The following is a 17,193-nucleotide window of genomic DNA, read 5'->3' as shown; positions in this document are numbered from 1 at the left end:
CCCTCACTCTGAATGCAAAAGATTTGCCAGGTACATGTCAATTGGCACAGGCTGTATTGGTGACTGGGTGAAGCTCTGCAGGGGGCCTGGTCTAAAAAGGCAGGGTTGGCGGGAGGGGACAAGTAAATGGCACCCAAAATTATTGCGAAGGTGACGCCCTATGCTTTGACACAGTGAAAGAGCAATGGTTACAGGGAGCCCCAACGCTGGCCCGTTCTCATTTGCCGGTTATCCCAATGAAACGGGGTTTCTGATGTCTAACCCCGATTCTCAGCGCCGGCATCAATTTGACTGCCATGCAGCATGGACTGCCCGCCGATCGATCCCGTGGCTGGCTCAACCAATCCCAACTCTCTCTCTCTCTCTCTCGACACACAAACACATACATGAGGTTAGCTCAGACAGGATAATGTACAGTAACAATCCTAGAAGGAAGAAAAAGATAGCGACAGTGAACGGGGATCAAAGCGGCCTGGCCCCGCCTGTCACCCTACTCCACTCCCCCCAACACCCCACCCCCCCCCCCCCCCCCCTTTTCCTCAGTTGATGCCAGGGTTACCAGTGGTCGCCCGCTGCAGTTTCTCGCAGGCAGTCTTGTGCCGCAGGAAGCTGTCGCGCCACATGAACTTTTTGCTGCAGACGTGACACTCGAATGGTTTAAGGCCGGTGTGGATCTTCATGTGCTCCACCAGGTGGTGCTTCATCTTAAACTTCTTGTTGCAGATGGTGCAGCCGAAGGGCCGGAGGTTGAGGTGCATGTTGATGTGTCGGTCCCGCTGGCTCCTGTGGGTGAAGGTCTTCCCGCAGTGGCAGGCGAACATCTTGCCACCGGCACCCGCGCTGCCCGCCGTGGCCTGCACCGCCCCATGGTGCGTGTCGCCCTGAGGCCGGTAGAGCGCCAGCTGGCCTCCCGTGGCCTGGCAGGTGTAGCTTTGGGGGCTTTCGTCTGTGGGCTCGTAGGCAAAGTCCTCGGAGGATCCACAGTAGTCGATTTGGTCCTCGAAGCCCTGCTCCTCGGGGCCCAGCAGCTCGGGGCCGGCGAGGGTGCAGACGTCCGTGATGCTGAGTGCCTGCGGCTCGCTGCGCCGGAGTCCCGGCGTCTTCACAAAGTGGTGCTCGTCCTCCTCGCATGTCAGCACCAGGTCCTCCTCCGGCTTCTCCTTCTTGACATACACCCAGCGCTTGTGCGGCACGACACCGGGCTGGACGTAGGGCGGCTGGAGGCACAGGCTGTCTGGGAGGCCCCCTTCGGCCAGGTCGCCGCCGGCGAGCTCCCCTTGGTTGCTGGTGACCTTGTGTTCCACTTCCTTGCCCTTGCTGCTCTCCTCCTCCTCTTCCTCCTCCACCTCCTCCTCCTCCTCCTCCTCATGGGCGTCCAGCTTCCCTGCCTCCTCGCTCTCCGTCCTAGCCTCCCCCACCTCCCGGGGGCTGAAGTAGTTGCTGCTGCTGGGCGACTGGTTGTCGGTGGTGCGGCAGGCCCTCTGGCTACTGGGAGCCGGGGCGGGGGGCGGCTGGCTTTCCCTCAGCAGCTCAGTGCACTTGTCCACCACGTGCCACATCTGGAGGAAGCTGCCCACCGTCAGGTAGCTGATGATGTCCGTCGGCAGCACCGCCAGCCGGCCGGCGTAGCAGGAAACCAGGATGCTCTCGAAGGCCCGGGAGTCCATCACACCAGGCAGGACCAGGCGGCTGGTGTTGCGGAAGAGCACCTGGTCGTGGAAGTAGGGAGAGGAGGCCGCCAGCACGGCCCGGTGCGCCTTGAACACTTTCCCCTGCACGTGGATGGAGATGTCGCAGAACTTTCCTTCCATCCGCTGCTGGTTGAGGTTCTCCAGGAGACGGTTGCTGAAGTTGGGGAAGTCCACATACAGCACGTTGCTCCCTGCATCCATGGCTGCTTCACTCCTGGTCGACAAGGGGTGGGACAGGGGGTGGGGGGGGGAGCTAGCTGGGGAAAGAACACAGGACAGAAAGATAATGAAAGGCATCAGAAGAAACATATGGGCGGTGGGGAGTGGGGTGGCTGTCATTCTAACTCAAGGATCGGCTGGGACGCCTGTTTTACACTCTGCCCAATACTGACCAATGGACAGTATAATTGTACCAGGCGTAAAACGAGCATCCCACCTGATCCCGTCAGTTTCCCAATGGGTGCTTTGGGTTAAAATTACCCCCCACCCCCCGATAGGAACAAGAGGAGGTTATTCAGCTTGTCCCACCTTTCTATTAGATCATGGCAGATCTGTACCTCATTTTTCCACCTTTGTTCCACACCCATTGATAACTCTACCCAACAAATATCTATCAATCTCAGTCTCAAAAGCTCCAATTGACGCAACACCCACCCCGCCACAACCCCAGCCTTTTGGGGGATGTTCCAGTTTTCCACTCCCCTCAAATGGCCTAGCTCTAATTTTAAGATCATGCTCCCTTCATTCTGCCCACCAGCAACGTTCCCTTTAGTTCCCCTTCGCTGTGTGTGGGCCGTTTGTTACACTGCGTGGTCCCTGTAAGATTGTTGTGCCTGTTTGTTCCCTGTGTGGCACATTCCCAATTACTAGGTGGCCGCACCCCCATGTAGCTTAGAGAGAACGCTGCCCAGCAGAGTAAAGAGTTTCTCTGTGTCTATCCCACCAAATCCTTTTATTAAAATAGCTCCATTAGAACACCCTTCAATATACTAAACTCGAGGGAATACAAACCGGGTCTATGCAGCCTGTCCTCAAATTCAAGAAATTTATATCCCTTCATTTAAGTAAACTGAGATTCTAATTGTTTAACAGCTACCGTAACAGCCTTGAAATCACTTCAGTGATGTTAGTGGAAAAGTCCTGGGGAAAATTGATGTACAGAGAGATTTGGGTGTTCAGGTCCATTGTTCCCTGAAGGTGGCAACGCAGGTCAATAGAGTGGTCAAGAAGGCATACGGCATGCTTTCCTTCATCGGACGGGGTATTGAGTACAAGAGTTGGCAGGTCATGTTACAGTTGTATAGGACTTTGGTCCGGCCACATTTGGAATACTGCGTGCAGTTCTGGTCGCCACATTACCAAAAGGATGTGGATGCTTTGGAGAGGGTGCAGAGGAGGTTCACCAGGATGTTGCCTGGTATGGAGGGCGCTAGCTATGAAGAGAGGTTGAGTAGATTAGGATTATTTTCATTAGAAAGACGGAGGTTGAGGGGGGACCTGATTGAGGTGTACAAAATCATGAGAGGTATAGACAGGGTGGATAGCAAGAAGCTTTTTCCCAGAGTGGGGGATTCAATTACAAGGGGACACGAGTTCAAAGTGAAAGGGGAAAAGTTTAGGGGGGATATGCGTGGAAAGTTCTTTACGCAAAGGGTGGTGGGTGCCTGGAACGCATTGCCAGCGGAGGTGGTAGACGCGGGCACGATAGCGTCTTTTAAGATGTATCTAGACAGATACATGAATGGGCAGGAAGTAAAGAGATACAGACCCTTAGAAAATAGGCGACAGGTTTAGATAGAGGATTTGGATCGGCGTTGGCTTGGAGGGCCGAAGGGCCTGTTCCTGTGCTGTAATTTTCTTTGTTCTTTTAAATACTTAATGTGCTTGTGTGAAATTCCCGGCTGCTATTTAGGTTGAAGTGTTAAATCATTTAAAATAAATGGACTGACATCTCGGTTTAAATAGCAGAGAGCAATGCCTCACAAATACATCGAATACTGATCTGCTAACATCACCAGTGAAGCCTACATTTAGTGCGGAGCCATTTATCACATCAAGTGATGTTGTCAATTCAGGGTACGGTAGTTTAGTGGTTAAGTCAGTAATCCAGAGCCCCAAAAAAAGATATTGTGTAATGAGACTATAATCTCAGCTCAAAACTATTTCAGTTCAGTTGTTGGTCATTAGGAACCGGGTTGAGATGGATCGAGAACATGAGACTTTTCCAAAGTGGCATAGAAAAAGTAGTTATTGATCTTGGTTTGTCTGGAAACCCGAACAGACAATATTGTAATGGATGCTTCAATTTGGGATACAACTTCATCCCACTATGAAAAACTCTAAAGAGAATAAAAGAACTTGCATTTGTCTAGCGTCTTTCACGACCTCAGGACATCCCAAAACACTTTACAGCCAATGAAGTGCTTTTGTAGTGTAGTCACTGTTGTAATGTAGGAAACACGGCAGCCATTTTGCGTACAGCAAGGTCCTACAAAACAGCAATGAGATAACAATCAGATAATCTGTCATGGCAATGTTGGTTGAGGGGTAAATATTGGCCAGGACACTGGGGACAACTTCCCTGCTGAGAAGCCAGTCAGTCAGTTGTGAAAATGATTTCCAACAAGGCATACAAATCACCAGTAAATGCGGCAGAGTGAGCTTAGCCCAAAGAGAAGGGCACGACCAAGATTGCAAAGAATAGATTGTAGCTAATTAACCCGATAGTCTACGTCTACAACAAGAGATATGTTCAAGGCTACCATCTCGTCAGGTGTGACAGCTAATGACAACTGAACTCAATTCTATATATAAAACACCAGCACTCTGTCACTCAATCCCAGATATCCATTATTCCATATATAAACCATCTGAACCTCTCGATTAGATTCCAGTCTGTAACTCACTCCCGGGTATCCATTATTCTATATATAAACCATCTGAACCCCTCGATTAGATTCCAGTCTGTAACTCACTCCCGGGTATCCATTATTCTATATATAAACCATCTGAACCCCTCGATTAGATTCCAGTCTGTAACTCACTCCCGGGTATCCATTATTCTATATATAAACCATCTGAACTCCATGATTAGAATCCAGTTTGTAACTCACATCCATATTATTCTATACATAAACCATTTGAATCCCTCAGTAAGATTCCAGCCTGTAACTCAGTCTCATGGACACATTATTCTTTTTTTTTTATTTATTGGGGAGGTGTGGGCGTTGCTGGCTATGACAACGTTTATTGAGAAGGTGATGGTCAGCCAGCTTCTTGAACCGTTGCAGTCCTTGGGATATAGGTACACCCATAATGCTGTTAGGGAGTTCCAGGATTTTGACCCAGCGACAATGAAGGAACAGCAATACAATTCCAAGTCAGGATGGTGTGTGACTTGGAGGGGAACTTGCAGGTGGTGGTGTTCCCATGCATCTGCTGCCCTTGTCCTTCTGGGTGGTAGAGGTCGCGGGTTTGGCAGGTGCTGTCTGAGGAGCCTTGCTGAGTTGCTGCAGTGCATCTTGTAGATGGTACACACTGCTGCCACTGTGCGTCGGTGATGGAGGGAGTGAATGTTTGTGGATGGAGTGCCAATCAAGCAGGCTGCTTTGTCCTGGATGGTGTTGAGCTTCTTGAGTGTTGTTGGAGCTGCACCTATCCAGGCAAGTGGAGAGTATTCCATCACACTGCTGACTTTAGTTTAGTTTAGAGATAGTTGAGAGATACAGCACTGAAACAGGCCCTTCGGCCCACCGAGTCTGTGCCGACCATCAACCACCCATTTATACTAATCCTACACTAATCCCACATTCCTACCACATCCCCACCTGTCCCTATATTTCCCTACCACCTACCTATACTAGGGGCAATTTATAATGGCCAACTAACCTATCAACCTGCAAGTCTTTGGCATGTGGGAGGAAACTGGAGCACCCGGAGGAAACCCACGCAGACACAGGGAGAACTTGCAAACTCCACACAGGCAGTACCCAGAATTGAACCCGGGTCGCTGGAGCTGTGAGGCTGCGGTGCTAACCACTGCGCCACTTGTGCCTTGTCGATGGTGGACAGGCTTTGGGGAGTCAGGAGGTGAGCTACATGTCACAGAATTCCCAGCCTCTGACCTGCTCTTGTAGTCACAGCATTTATGTGACTGGTCCAATTCAGTTTCTGGTCAATGGTAACCCCTGGGATGTTGATTGTGGGGGATTCAGCAATGGTAATGCTATTGAACATCAAGGGGAGATGGTTAGATTCTCTCCTGTTGGAGATGGTCATTGCATGGAACTTGTGTGGCGCGAGTGTTCCTTGCCACTTATCAGCCCAACCCTGGATATTGTCCAGGTCTTGCTGCATATGGACATAGGCTGCTTCAGTATCTGAGGAGTTGTGAATGTGCTAAATATTGTGCAATCATCAGCAAACATCCCCATTTCTGACGTCATGATGGAGTGAAGGTCGTTGATGAAGCAGCTGAAGATGGTTGGGCCTAGGACACTACCCTGAGGAATTCCTGCAGTGATGCCCTGGGACTAAGATGATTGACCTCCAACAACCACAACCATCTTTCCTTTGTGCTAGGTATGACTCCAACCAGCGGAGAGTTTTCCCCCGATTCCCATTGACTCCAGTTTTGTTTGGGATCCTTGATGCCATACTCGGTCAAATGCTGCCTTGATGTCAAGGGCAGCCACTCTCACCTCACCTCTGGAGTTCAGCTCTTTTGTCCATGTTTGAACCAAGGCTGTAATGTCAAGAGTTGAGTGTCCCTGACAGAACCCAAACAAATAGTGAGCATGTTATTGCTGAGCAAGTGCCGCTTGATAGCACTGTCAATGACACCTTCCATCACTTTACTGATGATTGAGAGTAGGCTGATGGGACGGTAATTGGACGGGTTGGATTGGTCCTGCTTTTTGTGTACAGGACATACCTGGGCAATTTTCCACATTGCAGGGTAGATGCCAGTGTTGTCGCTGTACTGGAACAGCTTGGCTAGGGGCACGGCTAGTTCTGGAGCACAAGTCTTCAGTACTATTGTCAGAATGTTGTCAGGGCCCATAGCCTTTGCAGTATCCAGTGCCTTCATCCGTTTCTTGATATCACACGGACTGAATCAGATTGGTTGAAGACTGGCATCAGTGATGCTGGGGACCTCAGGAGAAGGCCAAGATGGATCATCCACTCGGCACATCTGGCTGAAGGTGGATGCAAATGCTTCAGCCTTTTCTTTTGCACTGATGTGCTGGGCTCCCCCATTGTTGAGGATGGGGATGTTTGTGGAGTCTGCTCCTCCTGTCAGTTGTTTAATTGTCCAGCACCATTCACGACTGGATGTGGCAGAGTTAACATCTGATCTGTCGGTTGTGGGATCGCTTAGCTCTGTCTATTGCATGCTGTTTTGCACGCAAGTAGTCTTGTGTTTTAGCTTCACCAGGCTGACACCTATTTAGGTCTGCCTGCTACTCCTCCTGGCATGCCCTCCTGCAGCCTTGATTAAATCTTGGCTTGATAGTAATGGTAGAGTGGGGGATATGCCTGGCCATGAGGTTACAGATCGTGGTTAATTACAATTCTGCTGATGGCCCACAGCACCTCATGGATGCCTAGTTTTGAGTTGCCAGATTGGTTCAAAATCTATCCCATTTAGCACAGTAGTAGTGCCATACAACACGATGGTGGGTACCCTCAGTGTGAAGACTGGCCTTTGTCTCCACAAGGACTGTGCAGTGGTCACTCCTATCAATGCTGTCATGGGCAGATGCATCTGCGACAGTTAGATTGGTGAGGACGTAGGTTTTTCCCTCTTGTTGGTTCCCTCACCAACTGCCATAGACCAAGTCTAGCAGCAATGTCCTTTAGGATCGGCCAGCTCGTTCAGTAGTGGTGATACCAAGCCACTCTTGGTGATAGACATTGAAGTCCCCCAGCCAGAGTACATTCTGTGCCCTTGCTACCCTCAGTGCTTCTTCCAATTGGTGCCTAACATAGAGAAGCACTGATTTATCAGCCGAGGGGGGCGGGGCGGGGGGGTACTAGGTGGTAATCAGCAGGAGGGTGCCTTTCCCATGTTTGACCTGATGCCATGAGACCTCATGGAGTCCAGAGTCAACGTTGAGGACTCCCTGGGCAATTCCTTCCCGACGATATACCACTGTGCCGACACCTCTGGTGAGTTTGTCCTGCTGGTGGGACAGGGTATACCCAGGGATAGTGATGGCGGTGTCTAGGTTTAGGTCTGCCTGGTGCTGCTCCTGGCATGCCCTCCTGCACTCTTCATTAAAGCTCAGCTTAATAGTAATGGCAGAATGGGGAATATGCCAGGCCATGAGGTTACAGACTGCGGCTAAATACAATTCTGCTGCTGCTGTTGGCCCACAGCAGCTCATGGATGCCTAGTTTTGAGATGCCAGAGCGGTTCGACAATGTCTACAAGGTATGATTCTGTGAGTATGACTATGTCAGGCTGTTGTTTGACTAGTCTGTGGGACAGCTCTCCCAACTTTGGCACAAGCCTCCAGATGTTAGAAATGAGGACTTTGCAGGGCCAACAGGGCTGGGTTTGCCATTGTTGTTTCCGGTACCAAGGTCGATGCCGGGTAGTCTGTCCGGTTGCATTCCTTTTCTTAGACTTCATAGCAGATTGATACAACTGAGTGGCTCGCTAGGCCATTTCAAAGGGCATGTAAGAGTCAACCACATTGCTGTGGGTCTGGAATCACATGTAGGCCAGACCAGGTAAGGACAGCAGATTTCCTTCCCTAAAGGACATTAGTGAACCAGATGGGTTTTTACAATAATCGACAGTGGTTTCATGATCACCATGAGACTAGCTTTTTTTTAAATTCAGATTTATTAACTGAATTCAAATTTCACCATCTGCTGTGGTGGAATTCAGACCCATGGTCCCAGAGCCTTAGCCTGGGGCTCTGGGTTACTAGTCTAGTGACATTACCACTACACTGCCGCCTCCCCTTCTATATATAAACCATCGGAACCCCTTGATTAGATTCCCAGTCTGTAACTCACTCACAAGAATCCATTATTCCATATATAAACTAACTGGTCAATTAGATTCCAGCCTGTAACTCACCCTCAGATATCCATTATTCTATTTTTTTTTTATGCATTCATGGGATGTGGGCGTCACTGGCCAGGCCAGCATTTATTGCCCATCCCTTATTTGCCCTTGAGAAGGTGGTGGTGAGCTGCCTTCTTGAACTGCTGCAGTCCATTTGGGGTAGGTAGACCCACAGTGCTATTAGGAAGGGAGTTCCAGGATTTTGACCCAGTGACAGTGAAGGAACGGCGATATTGTTCCAAGTCAGGATGGTGTGTGACTTGGAGGGGAACTTACAGGTGGTGGTGTTCCCATGAATTTGCTGCCCTTGTCCTTCTAGTCGGTAGAGGTCGCGGAATTTGGAAGGTGCTGTCTAAGGAGCCTTGGTGCATTGCTGCAGTGCATCTTGTAGATGGTACACACTGCTGCCACTGTGCGTCGGTGATGGAGGGAGTGAATGTTTGTAGATGGGGTGCCAATCAAGCGGGCTGCTTTGTCCTGGATGGTGTCGAGCTTCTTGAGTGTTGTTGGAGCTGCACCCATCCAGGCTAGTGGACAGTATTCCATCACACTCCTGACTTGTGCCTTGTAGATGGTGGACAGGCTTTGGGGAGTCAGGAGGTGAGCTACATGTCACAGAATTCCCAGCCTCTGACCTGCTCTTGTAGTCACAGCATTTATGTGACTGGTCCAATTCAGTTTCTGGTCAATGGTAACCCTGGGATGTTGATTGTGGGGGATTCAGCAATGGTAATGCTATTGAACGTCAAGGAGAGATGGTTAGATTCTCTCCTGTTGGAGATGGTCATTGCATGGCACTTGTATGGCGCGAGTGTTCCTTGCCACTTATCAGCCCAACCCTGGATATTGTCCAGGTCTTGCTGTAGAATGGTGCTGAACATTGTGCAATCATCAGCGAACATCCCCACTTCTGACCTTCTGATTGAAGGAAGGTCATTGATGAAGCAGCAGAAGATGGTTGGGCCATCTGAACCCCTCCATTAGATGTCAGTCTGTAACTCACTCCCAGGTATCCGTTATTCTATATATAAACCATCTGAACCCCTCGATTAGATTCCAGCCTGGAACTCACTCCCAGGTATCCGTTATTCTATATATAAACCATCTGAACCCCTCGATTAGATTTCAATCTGTAATTCACTCCCAGGTATCCATTATTCTATATATAAACCATCTGAACCCCTTGATTAGATTCCAGCCTGGAACTCACTCCCAGGTATCCATTATTCTATATATAAACCATCTGAACCCCTTGATTAGATTCCAGCCTGTAACTCACTCCCAGGTATCCATTATTCTATATATAAACCATCTGAACCCCTCGATTAGATTTCAATCTGTAACTCACTCCCAGGTATCCAATATTCTATATATAAACCATCTGAACCCCTTGATTAGATTCCAGTCTGTAACTCACTCCCATTTATCCATTACTCTATATATAAACTATCTGAACCCCTCGATTAGAATCTAGCCTGTAATTCACAGCCTCTCTCTCTCGGTTCCCCTCTCTCGCTCTCTGTCTCCCTCAGTCACTCTCTCCCTCTCTGGCCCACTCTCTCTCTCTCTCCCTGCCCCACTCTCTCTCTCTCCCTGCCCCACTCTCTCTCTCTCCCTGCCCCACTCTCTCTCTCTCCCTGCCCCACTCTCTCTCTCTCCCTGCCCCACTCTCTCTCTCCCTGCCCCACTGACTCTCTCTCTCCCTGCCCCACTGACTCTCTCTCTCCCTGCCCCACTCTCTCTCTCTCCCTGCCCCACTCTCTCTCTCCCTGCCCCACTGACTCTCTCTCTCCCTGCCCCACTGACCTTCTCTCTCCCTGCCCCACTCTCTCTCTCTCCCTGCCCCACTCTCTCTCTCTCCCTGCCCCACTCTCTCTCCCTGCCCCACTGACTCTCTCTCTCCCTGCCCCACTCTCTCTCTCTCCCTGCCCCACTCTCTCTCTCCCTGCCCCACTGACTCTCTCTCTCCCTGCCCCACTGACCTTCTCTCTCTCTGCCCCAATCTCTCTCTCTCTCCCTCTCTACCCCCCTCGCTCTCTCCGTCTCAGCCCCCTCGCTCTCTCTGTCTCAAACCCCCTCGCTCTCTCTGCCTCAGTTCCCCCCCCCCCGCGCACTCTGTCCCCCCTCGCTCTCCCTCTCTGTCCCCCCTCGCTCTCCCTCTGCGTCCCCCTTTCCCTCTCTTTCTGCCCTGTTCCCCCTCTCTCTCTTTTCCCCTCTTTCTCTCTCTCTTTTCCCTTCTTTCCCTCTTTGTCTCCCTCAGTCACTCTGTGCCCCCACTCACTCGCTCTCTTTCCCTTCTGCCCCCACTCCTTCTCTCTGCCCCCCTTCACTCCCTCTGTCCGCCCCTCACTCCCGAGCTTGTCCCCGCCCCTCTCTCTCACTCTCTGTCCCCGTCCCCCTCCCTCTCTCACCCGGCCCCCTCGCCCTCTCTGTCACCGTCGTCCTCCCTCTCTGCCCCGGTCTCCCACCCTCCCTGTCCCCATCTCGCGCTCTCTGTCCCCGTCTCCCTCCCACTCTGACCCTGTCTCAATTTCTCCGACCCGCCTCTCGCTATCTCTCTCTGTGTCCCCGCCTGTCTCTCTGTCCCCCATCTCCCTCCCTCCCCCTCTGTCCCCATCTCCCTCACCCTCCGTCCCCGCCTACCTCACCCTCCGTCCCCGTCTACCTCACCCTCCGTCCCCGTCCACCTCCCTTGCTCGCCCCGTCACACTCCCTCCCTGACCCCATCTCCCTCCCTCTCTGTCCCCCTCTACCTCCCTCTCTGTCCCCGTCTCCCTCCCCCTCTGACCCCGTCTCCCTCCCCCTCTGACCCCGTCTCCCACACCTCAGACCCCGTCTCCCTCCCCCTCTGACACCGTCTCCCTCCCTCTCTGATGCCGTCACCCTCCCATTCTGACCCCGTCTCCCTCCCTCTCTGTCCCCCTCTACCTCCCTCTCTGTCCCCCTCTACCTCCCTCTCTGTCCCCCTCTACCTCCCTCTCTGTCCCCCTCTACCTCCCTCTCTGACCCCCTCTCCCTCCCCCTCTGTCCCCCTCTCCCTCCCCCTCTGTCCCCCTCTCCCTCCCCCTCTGTCCCCCTCTACCTTCCCCTCTGTCCCCGCCTCCCTCACATTCTGACCACGCCTCTCTCCCATTCTGACCCCGTCTCCTTCCATCTCTGTCCCCCTCTACCGCGCTCTCTGTCCTCGTCTCCCTCCCATTCTGACCCCGTCTCCCTCCATGTCCCCGTCTCCCACCCATTCTGCCCCCGTCTCCCTCCCTCTATGTCCACCTTCTCTCTCTGCACACGTCTGTCTCACTGTGCCCTCATCTCTCTCTCCCTGTGCCATTTGTCTGTGCCCTCATCTCTCTCTCTCCCTGTGCCCACAACTCTCTCTCTCTCTGTGCCATCATCTCTCTCTCTCTGTGCACACAACTCTCTCTCTCTCTGTGGCCTCATCTCTCTCTCTCTCTGTGCCCTCATCTCACTCTCTCTGTGCCCTCATCTCTCTCTCTCTGTGCCCTCATCTCTCTCTTTCTGCCATCATCTCTCTCTATCTGTGCCCTCATCTCTCTCTCTCTGCCACCATCTTTCTCACGCTCTCCCTGTGCCCCCATCTCGCGCTCTCTCTCTCTGCCCCCATCTCACGCGCTCTCTGTGCCCCCATCTCTTGCCCTCTCTGCGCCCTCATCTCTCTCCCTCTCTGCGCACTCATCTTGCTCCCTCTCTGCGCACTCATCTCGCACCCTCTCTGCGCCCTCTTCTCTCTCTCTCTCTGTGCCCTCTTCTCTCTCTGTGCCCTCTTCTCTCTCTCTCTGCCCTCTTCTCTCTCTCTATGCCCTCATCTTTCTCTCTCTCTCTTACTGTGCCACCATCTTTCTCGCTCTCTGTGCCCCCATCTCTCTCTCTCTCTGTGGCTTCATCTCTCTCTCTCTCTGGCCTCATCTCTCTCTCTCTCTGGCCTCAGCTCTCTCTCTCTCCCTAGCCTCATCTCTCTCTCTCTGGCCTCATCTCTCTCTCTCTCTCTCTCTCTGGACTCATCTTTCTCTCTCTCTGTGGCCTCATCTCTCTCTCTCTTTGTGGCCTCAACTCTCTCTCTCTCTGTGCCCTCTTCTCTCACTCTCTCTGTGCCCTCTTCTCTCTCTCTATGCCCTCATCTTTCTCTCTCTCTCTTACTGTGCCACCATCTCTCTTGCTCTCTGTGCCGCGATCTCGCTCTGTCTGCCACCATCTCTCTCTGTGCCAACATCTCCCTCTCGCTCTCTGCCCTCAACTCACTCTCTCTGTGCCTTCAACTTTCTCTCTCTGTGCCACCATCTCTCCCTCTGTGGCACCATCTCTCTCACTCTGCGCGACCATCTCTCGCTCACTCTGTGCCACTAGTTCTATCGCTCATTGTGCCACCTGCTTTCGCTCTCTCTGCCACCATCTCTCTCTCTGTGCCAACATCTCTCTCTCTGTGCGCTCATCTCTCTCTCTCTCCGTGCCCTCAACTCTCGCTCCCTCTCACTGTGCCCTCATCTCTCGCTCCCTCTCTCTGTGCCCTCATCTCTCGCTCCCTCTCTCCGTGCCCTCATCTCTCGCTCACTCTCCATGCCCTCACCTCTCGCTCTCTCGCTCTCTCTCCCCGTCCCCTCACCTCTCACTCTCTCTCTCCGTGTCTTCATTACTCGCTCTCTCTCCGCGCCCTCATCTCGCACGCTGCCTCTGTTCCCTCATCTCTTGCCCTCTCCCTCTGTGCCACCATCTCGCTCTCTTTGTACCACCATTTCTCTCTGTGCCACCATCTCTCGCTCTCTGTGCCACCATCTGTGTCTCTCTGTGTGCCACCATCTCTCTTTCTCTCTTTGTGACACTATCTCTCTCTCTCTTTGTGCCACCATCTCTCTCTGTACAGTCACCTCTCTCTGTGCCCTCATCCCTCATCTCTATCTGTGTCCTCATCTCTCGCTCTCTGTGCCCCCATCTCTCTCTATGCCCTTATCTCTCTCTCTGTGCCCTCATCTCTCTCTGTCCCTGTGCCCTCGTCGCTCTCTCTCTCTGTGCCCTCGTCGCTCTCTCTCTCTGTGCCCTCGTCGCTCTCTCTCTCTGTGCCCTCGTCGCTCTCTCTCTCTGTGCCCTCGTCTCTCGCTCTCTGGCCTCATCTCTCTGCCCTCATCTCTCGCTCTCTGGCCTCATCTCTCTCCCTTGGCCTCATCTCTCTTTCTCTCTCTGTCCGTCATCTCTCTCTCTCTGCACTCATCTCTCTGTGTGCCCTCATCTCTCTCTCTCTCTGCCCTCATCTCTCTCTCTGTGTGCCCTCATCCCTCTCTCTCTCTGTGCCCTCATATCTCTCTCTCTCCATGGCCTCATCTCTCTCTCTGTGTGCCCTCATCTCTCTCTCTCTCACTGTGCCACCATCTTTCTCTCTTTCACTGTGCCACCATCTTTCTCTCTCTCTGGCCTCATCTCTCTCTCTCTCTCTGCCTCATCTCTTTCTCTCTCTGGCCTCATCTCTCTCTCTCTCTCTCACTCTGCCACCATCTTTCTCACTCTCTGTGGCCCCATCTCGCTCTCTGCCACCATCTCTCTCTCTATCTGTGCCCTCATCTCTCTCTCTGCCACCATCTTTCTCGTGCTCTCCCTGTGCCCCCATCTCGCGCTCTCTCTGCCACGATCTCTCCCTCTCTGTGCCCTCATCTCCCTCCCTCTCTGTGCCCTCATCTCTCTCCCTCGCTGTGCCCGCATCTCTCTCCCTCTGTGCTCTCATCTCTCTCTGTGCTACCATCACTGTCTGTGCCGTCATATCTCTCTCTGTGCCGCCATATTTCGCTGTGCCGCCATCTCTCCCTCTCTGTGGCACCATCTCTCTCTCACTCTGTGCCACCAGCTCTCTCGCTCACTCTGTGCCCCCTGCTTTCTCTCTTTCTCTGCCACCATCTCTCTCTCCCTGTGCCCTCAACTTTCTCTCTCTCTCCCCTCATCTCTCTCTCTCTCTGTGGCCTCATCTGTCTCTCTCTGCCCTCATCTCTCCCTCTCTGTGTCACCATCTCTCTCTCTGTGCCGCCATCTCTCCCTCTCTTGTGGCACCATCTCTCCCTCTGTGCACCATCCCTCTCTCACTCTGTGCCCTCATCTCTCTCTCTCTCCCTGTGCCCTCAACTCTCTCTCTCTTTCTGTGCCCTCTTCTCTCTCTCTGTGCCATCATCTCTCTCTCTCTGTGCCCACAACTCTCTCTCTCTCTGTGCCATCATCTCTTTCTCTCTGTGCCCACAACTCTCTCTCTCTCTGTGGCCTCAACTCTCTCTGTGCCCTCATCTCTCTCTCTCTCTCTGTGCCCTCATCTCACTCTCTCTCTGTGCCCTCATCTCTCTGTGTCCTTATATCTCTCTTTCTGTGCCCTCATCTCTCTCTCGGTGCCCTCATCTCTCTCTCTGTGGCCATGTCTCTCTCTTACTGCCACCATCTCTCTCTATCTGTGCCCTCATCTCTCTCTGCCACCATCTTTCTCACGCTCTCCCTGTGCCCCCATCTCTCGCCCTCTCTGCGCCCTCATCTCTCTCCCTCTCTGCGCCCTCATCTCGCTCCCTCTCTGCGCCCTCATCTCGCTCCCTCTCTGCACCCTCATCTCGCTCCCTCTCTGCGCCCTCATCTCGCTCCCTCTCTGCGCACTCATCTCGCACCCTCTCTGCGTCCTCTTCTCTCTCTCTCTCTGTGCCCTCTTCTCTCTCTCTGTGCCCTCTTCTCTCTCTCTATGCCCTCATCTTTCTCTCTCTCTCTTACTGTGCCACCATCTTTCTCGCTCTCTGTGCCCCCATCTCTCTCTCTCTCTCTGTGGCTTCATCTCTCTCTCTCTGGCCTCATCTCGCTCTCTCTCTGGCCTCACCTCTCTCTCTCTCCCTAGCCTCATCTCTCTCTCTCTCTGGCCTCATCTCTCTCTCTCTCTCTCTGTGGCTTCATCTCTCTCTCTCTGGACTCATCTTTCTCTCTCTCTGTGGCCTCATCTCTCTCTCTCTCTGTGGCCTCAACTCTTTCTCTCTCTGTGCCCTCTTCTCTCACTCTCTCTGTGCCCTCTTCTCTCTCTCTATGCCCTCATCTTTCTCTCTCTCTCTTACTGTGCCACCATCTCTCTTGCTCTCTGTGCCCTGATCTCGCTCTATCTGCCACCATCTCTCTCTGTGCCAACATCTCCCTCTCGCTCTCTGCCCTCAACTCACTCACTCTCTGTGCCTTCAACTTTCTCTCTCTGTGCCACCATCTCTCCCTCTGTGGCACCATCTCTCTCACTCTGCGCGACCATCTCTCGCTCACACTGTGCCACTAGTTCTATCGCTCATTGTGCCGCCTGCTTTCTCTCTCTCTGCCACCATCTCTCTCTCTGTGCCAACATCTCTCTGTGCGCTCATCTCTCTTTCTCCCTGTGCCCTCAACTCTCTCTCTGTGCCCTCATCTCTCGCGCTCTCTGTGTCCTCATCTCTCGCTCTCTCTGTGCCCTCATCTCTCGCTCTCTCTGTGCCCTCATCTCTCGCTCTCTCTCTGTGCCCTCATCTCTCATTCTCTCTCTCTGTGCCCTCATCGCTTGCTCCCTCTCTCTGTGCCCTCATCTCTCGCTCACTCTCTCCGTGCCCTCATCTCTCGCTCACTCTCCATGCCCTCACCTCTCGCTCTCTCTCCCCGTCCCCTCACCTCTCACTGTCTCTCTCCGTGTCTTCATTACTCGCTCTCTCCGCGCCCTCATCTCGCACGCTGCCTCTGTTCCCTCATCTCTTGCCCTCTCCCTCTGTGCCACCATCTCGCTCTCTTTGTACCACCATTTCTCTCTGTGCCATCTTTCGCTCTCTGTGCCACCATCTGTGTCTCTCTGTGTGCCACCATCTCTCTTTCTCTCTTTGTGACACTATCTCTCTCTCTGTACAGTCACCTCTCTCTGTGCCCTCATCTCTCGCTCTCTGTGCCCCCATCTCTCTCTCTATGCCCTTATCTCTCTCTCTGTGCCCTCATCTCTCTCTCTGAGCCCTCATCTCTCTCTGTCCCTGTGCCCTCGTCTCTCTCTCTCTCTGTGCCCTCGTCGCTCTCTCTCTCTGTGCCCTCGTCTCACTCTCTCTCTGTGCCCTCGTCTCACTCTCTCTCTGGCCTCATCACTCGCTCTCTGGCCTCATCTCTCTCTCTCTGGCCTCATCTCTCTCTCTCTGGCCTCATCTCTCTCTCTCTGGCCTCATCTCTCTCTCTCTGGCCTCATCTCTCTCTCTCTCTCTGTGCCCCCATCTCTCTCTCTCTGTGCCCTCATCTCTCTCTCTCTGTGCCCTCATCCCTCTCTCTCTCCATGGCCTCATCTCTCTCTCTCTGTGGCCTCATCTCTCTCTCTCTGTGGCCTCATCTCTCTCTCTCTCACTGTGCCACCATCTTTCTCTCTTTCACTGTGCCACCATCTTTCTCTCTCTCTGGCCTCATCTCTCTCTCTCT

General features: G+C 52.8%; 1 protein-coding gene across 1 annotated transcript in view; it reads right to left on the bottom strand.

Moving 5' to 3' along the window:
• Positions 1-521: 521 nt before the first annotated feature.
• Positions 522-17,193, bottom strand: part of LOC137346165 (zinc finger and BTB domain-containing protein 22-like) — a 112,159-nt gene continuing 95,487 nt past the window's right edge. Inside the window, exons 2-3 of the mRNA XM_068009519.1 lie at positions 4,054-4,179; positions 522-1,944 (exon numbers count right to left, since the gene is read on the bottom strand). Of these exons, the coding sequence (XP_067865620.1) occupies positions 540-1,892 (1,353 nt within the window). The 5' untranslated portion in view covers positions 1,893-1,944; positions 4,054-4,179 and the 3' untranslated portion in view covers positions 522-539. The remainder of the gene's footprint in view (positions 1,945-4,053; positions 4,180-17,193) is intronic.

Source organism: Heterodontus francisci, chromosome 29 (genome assembly GCF_036365525.1).
Source record: "Heterodontus francisci isolate sHetFra1 chromosome 29, sHetFra1.hap1, whole genome shotgun sequence".
Taxonomy (NCBI): Eukaryota; Metazoa; Chordata; class Chondrichthyes; order Heterodontiformes; family Heterodontidae; genus Heterodontus; species Heterodontus francisci.
The sequence above is the reverse complement of the archived record's forward strand: the minus strand, read 5'-3'. Positions and strand labels throughout refer to the sequence as shown.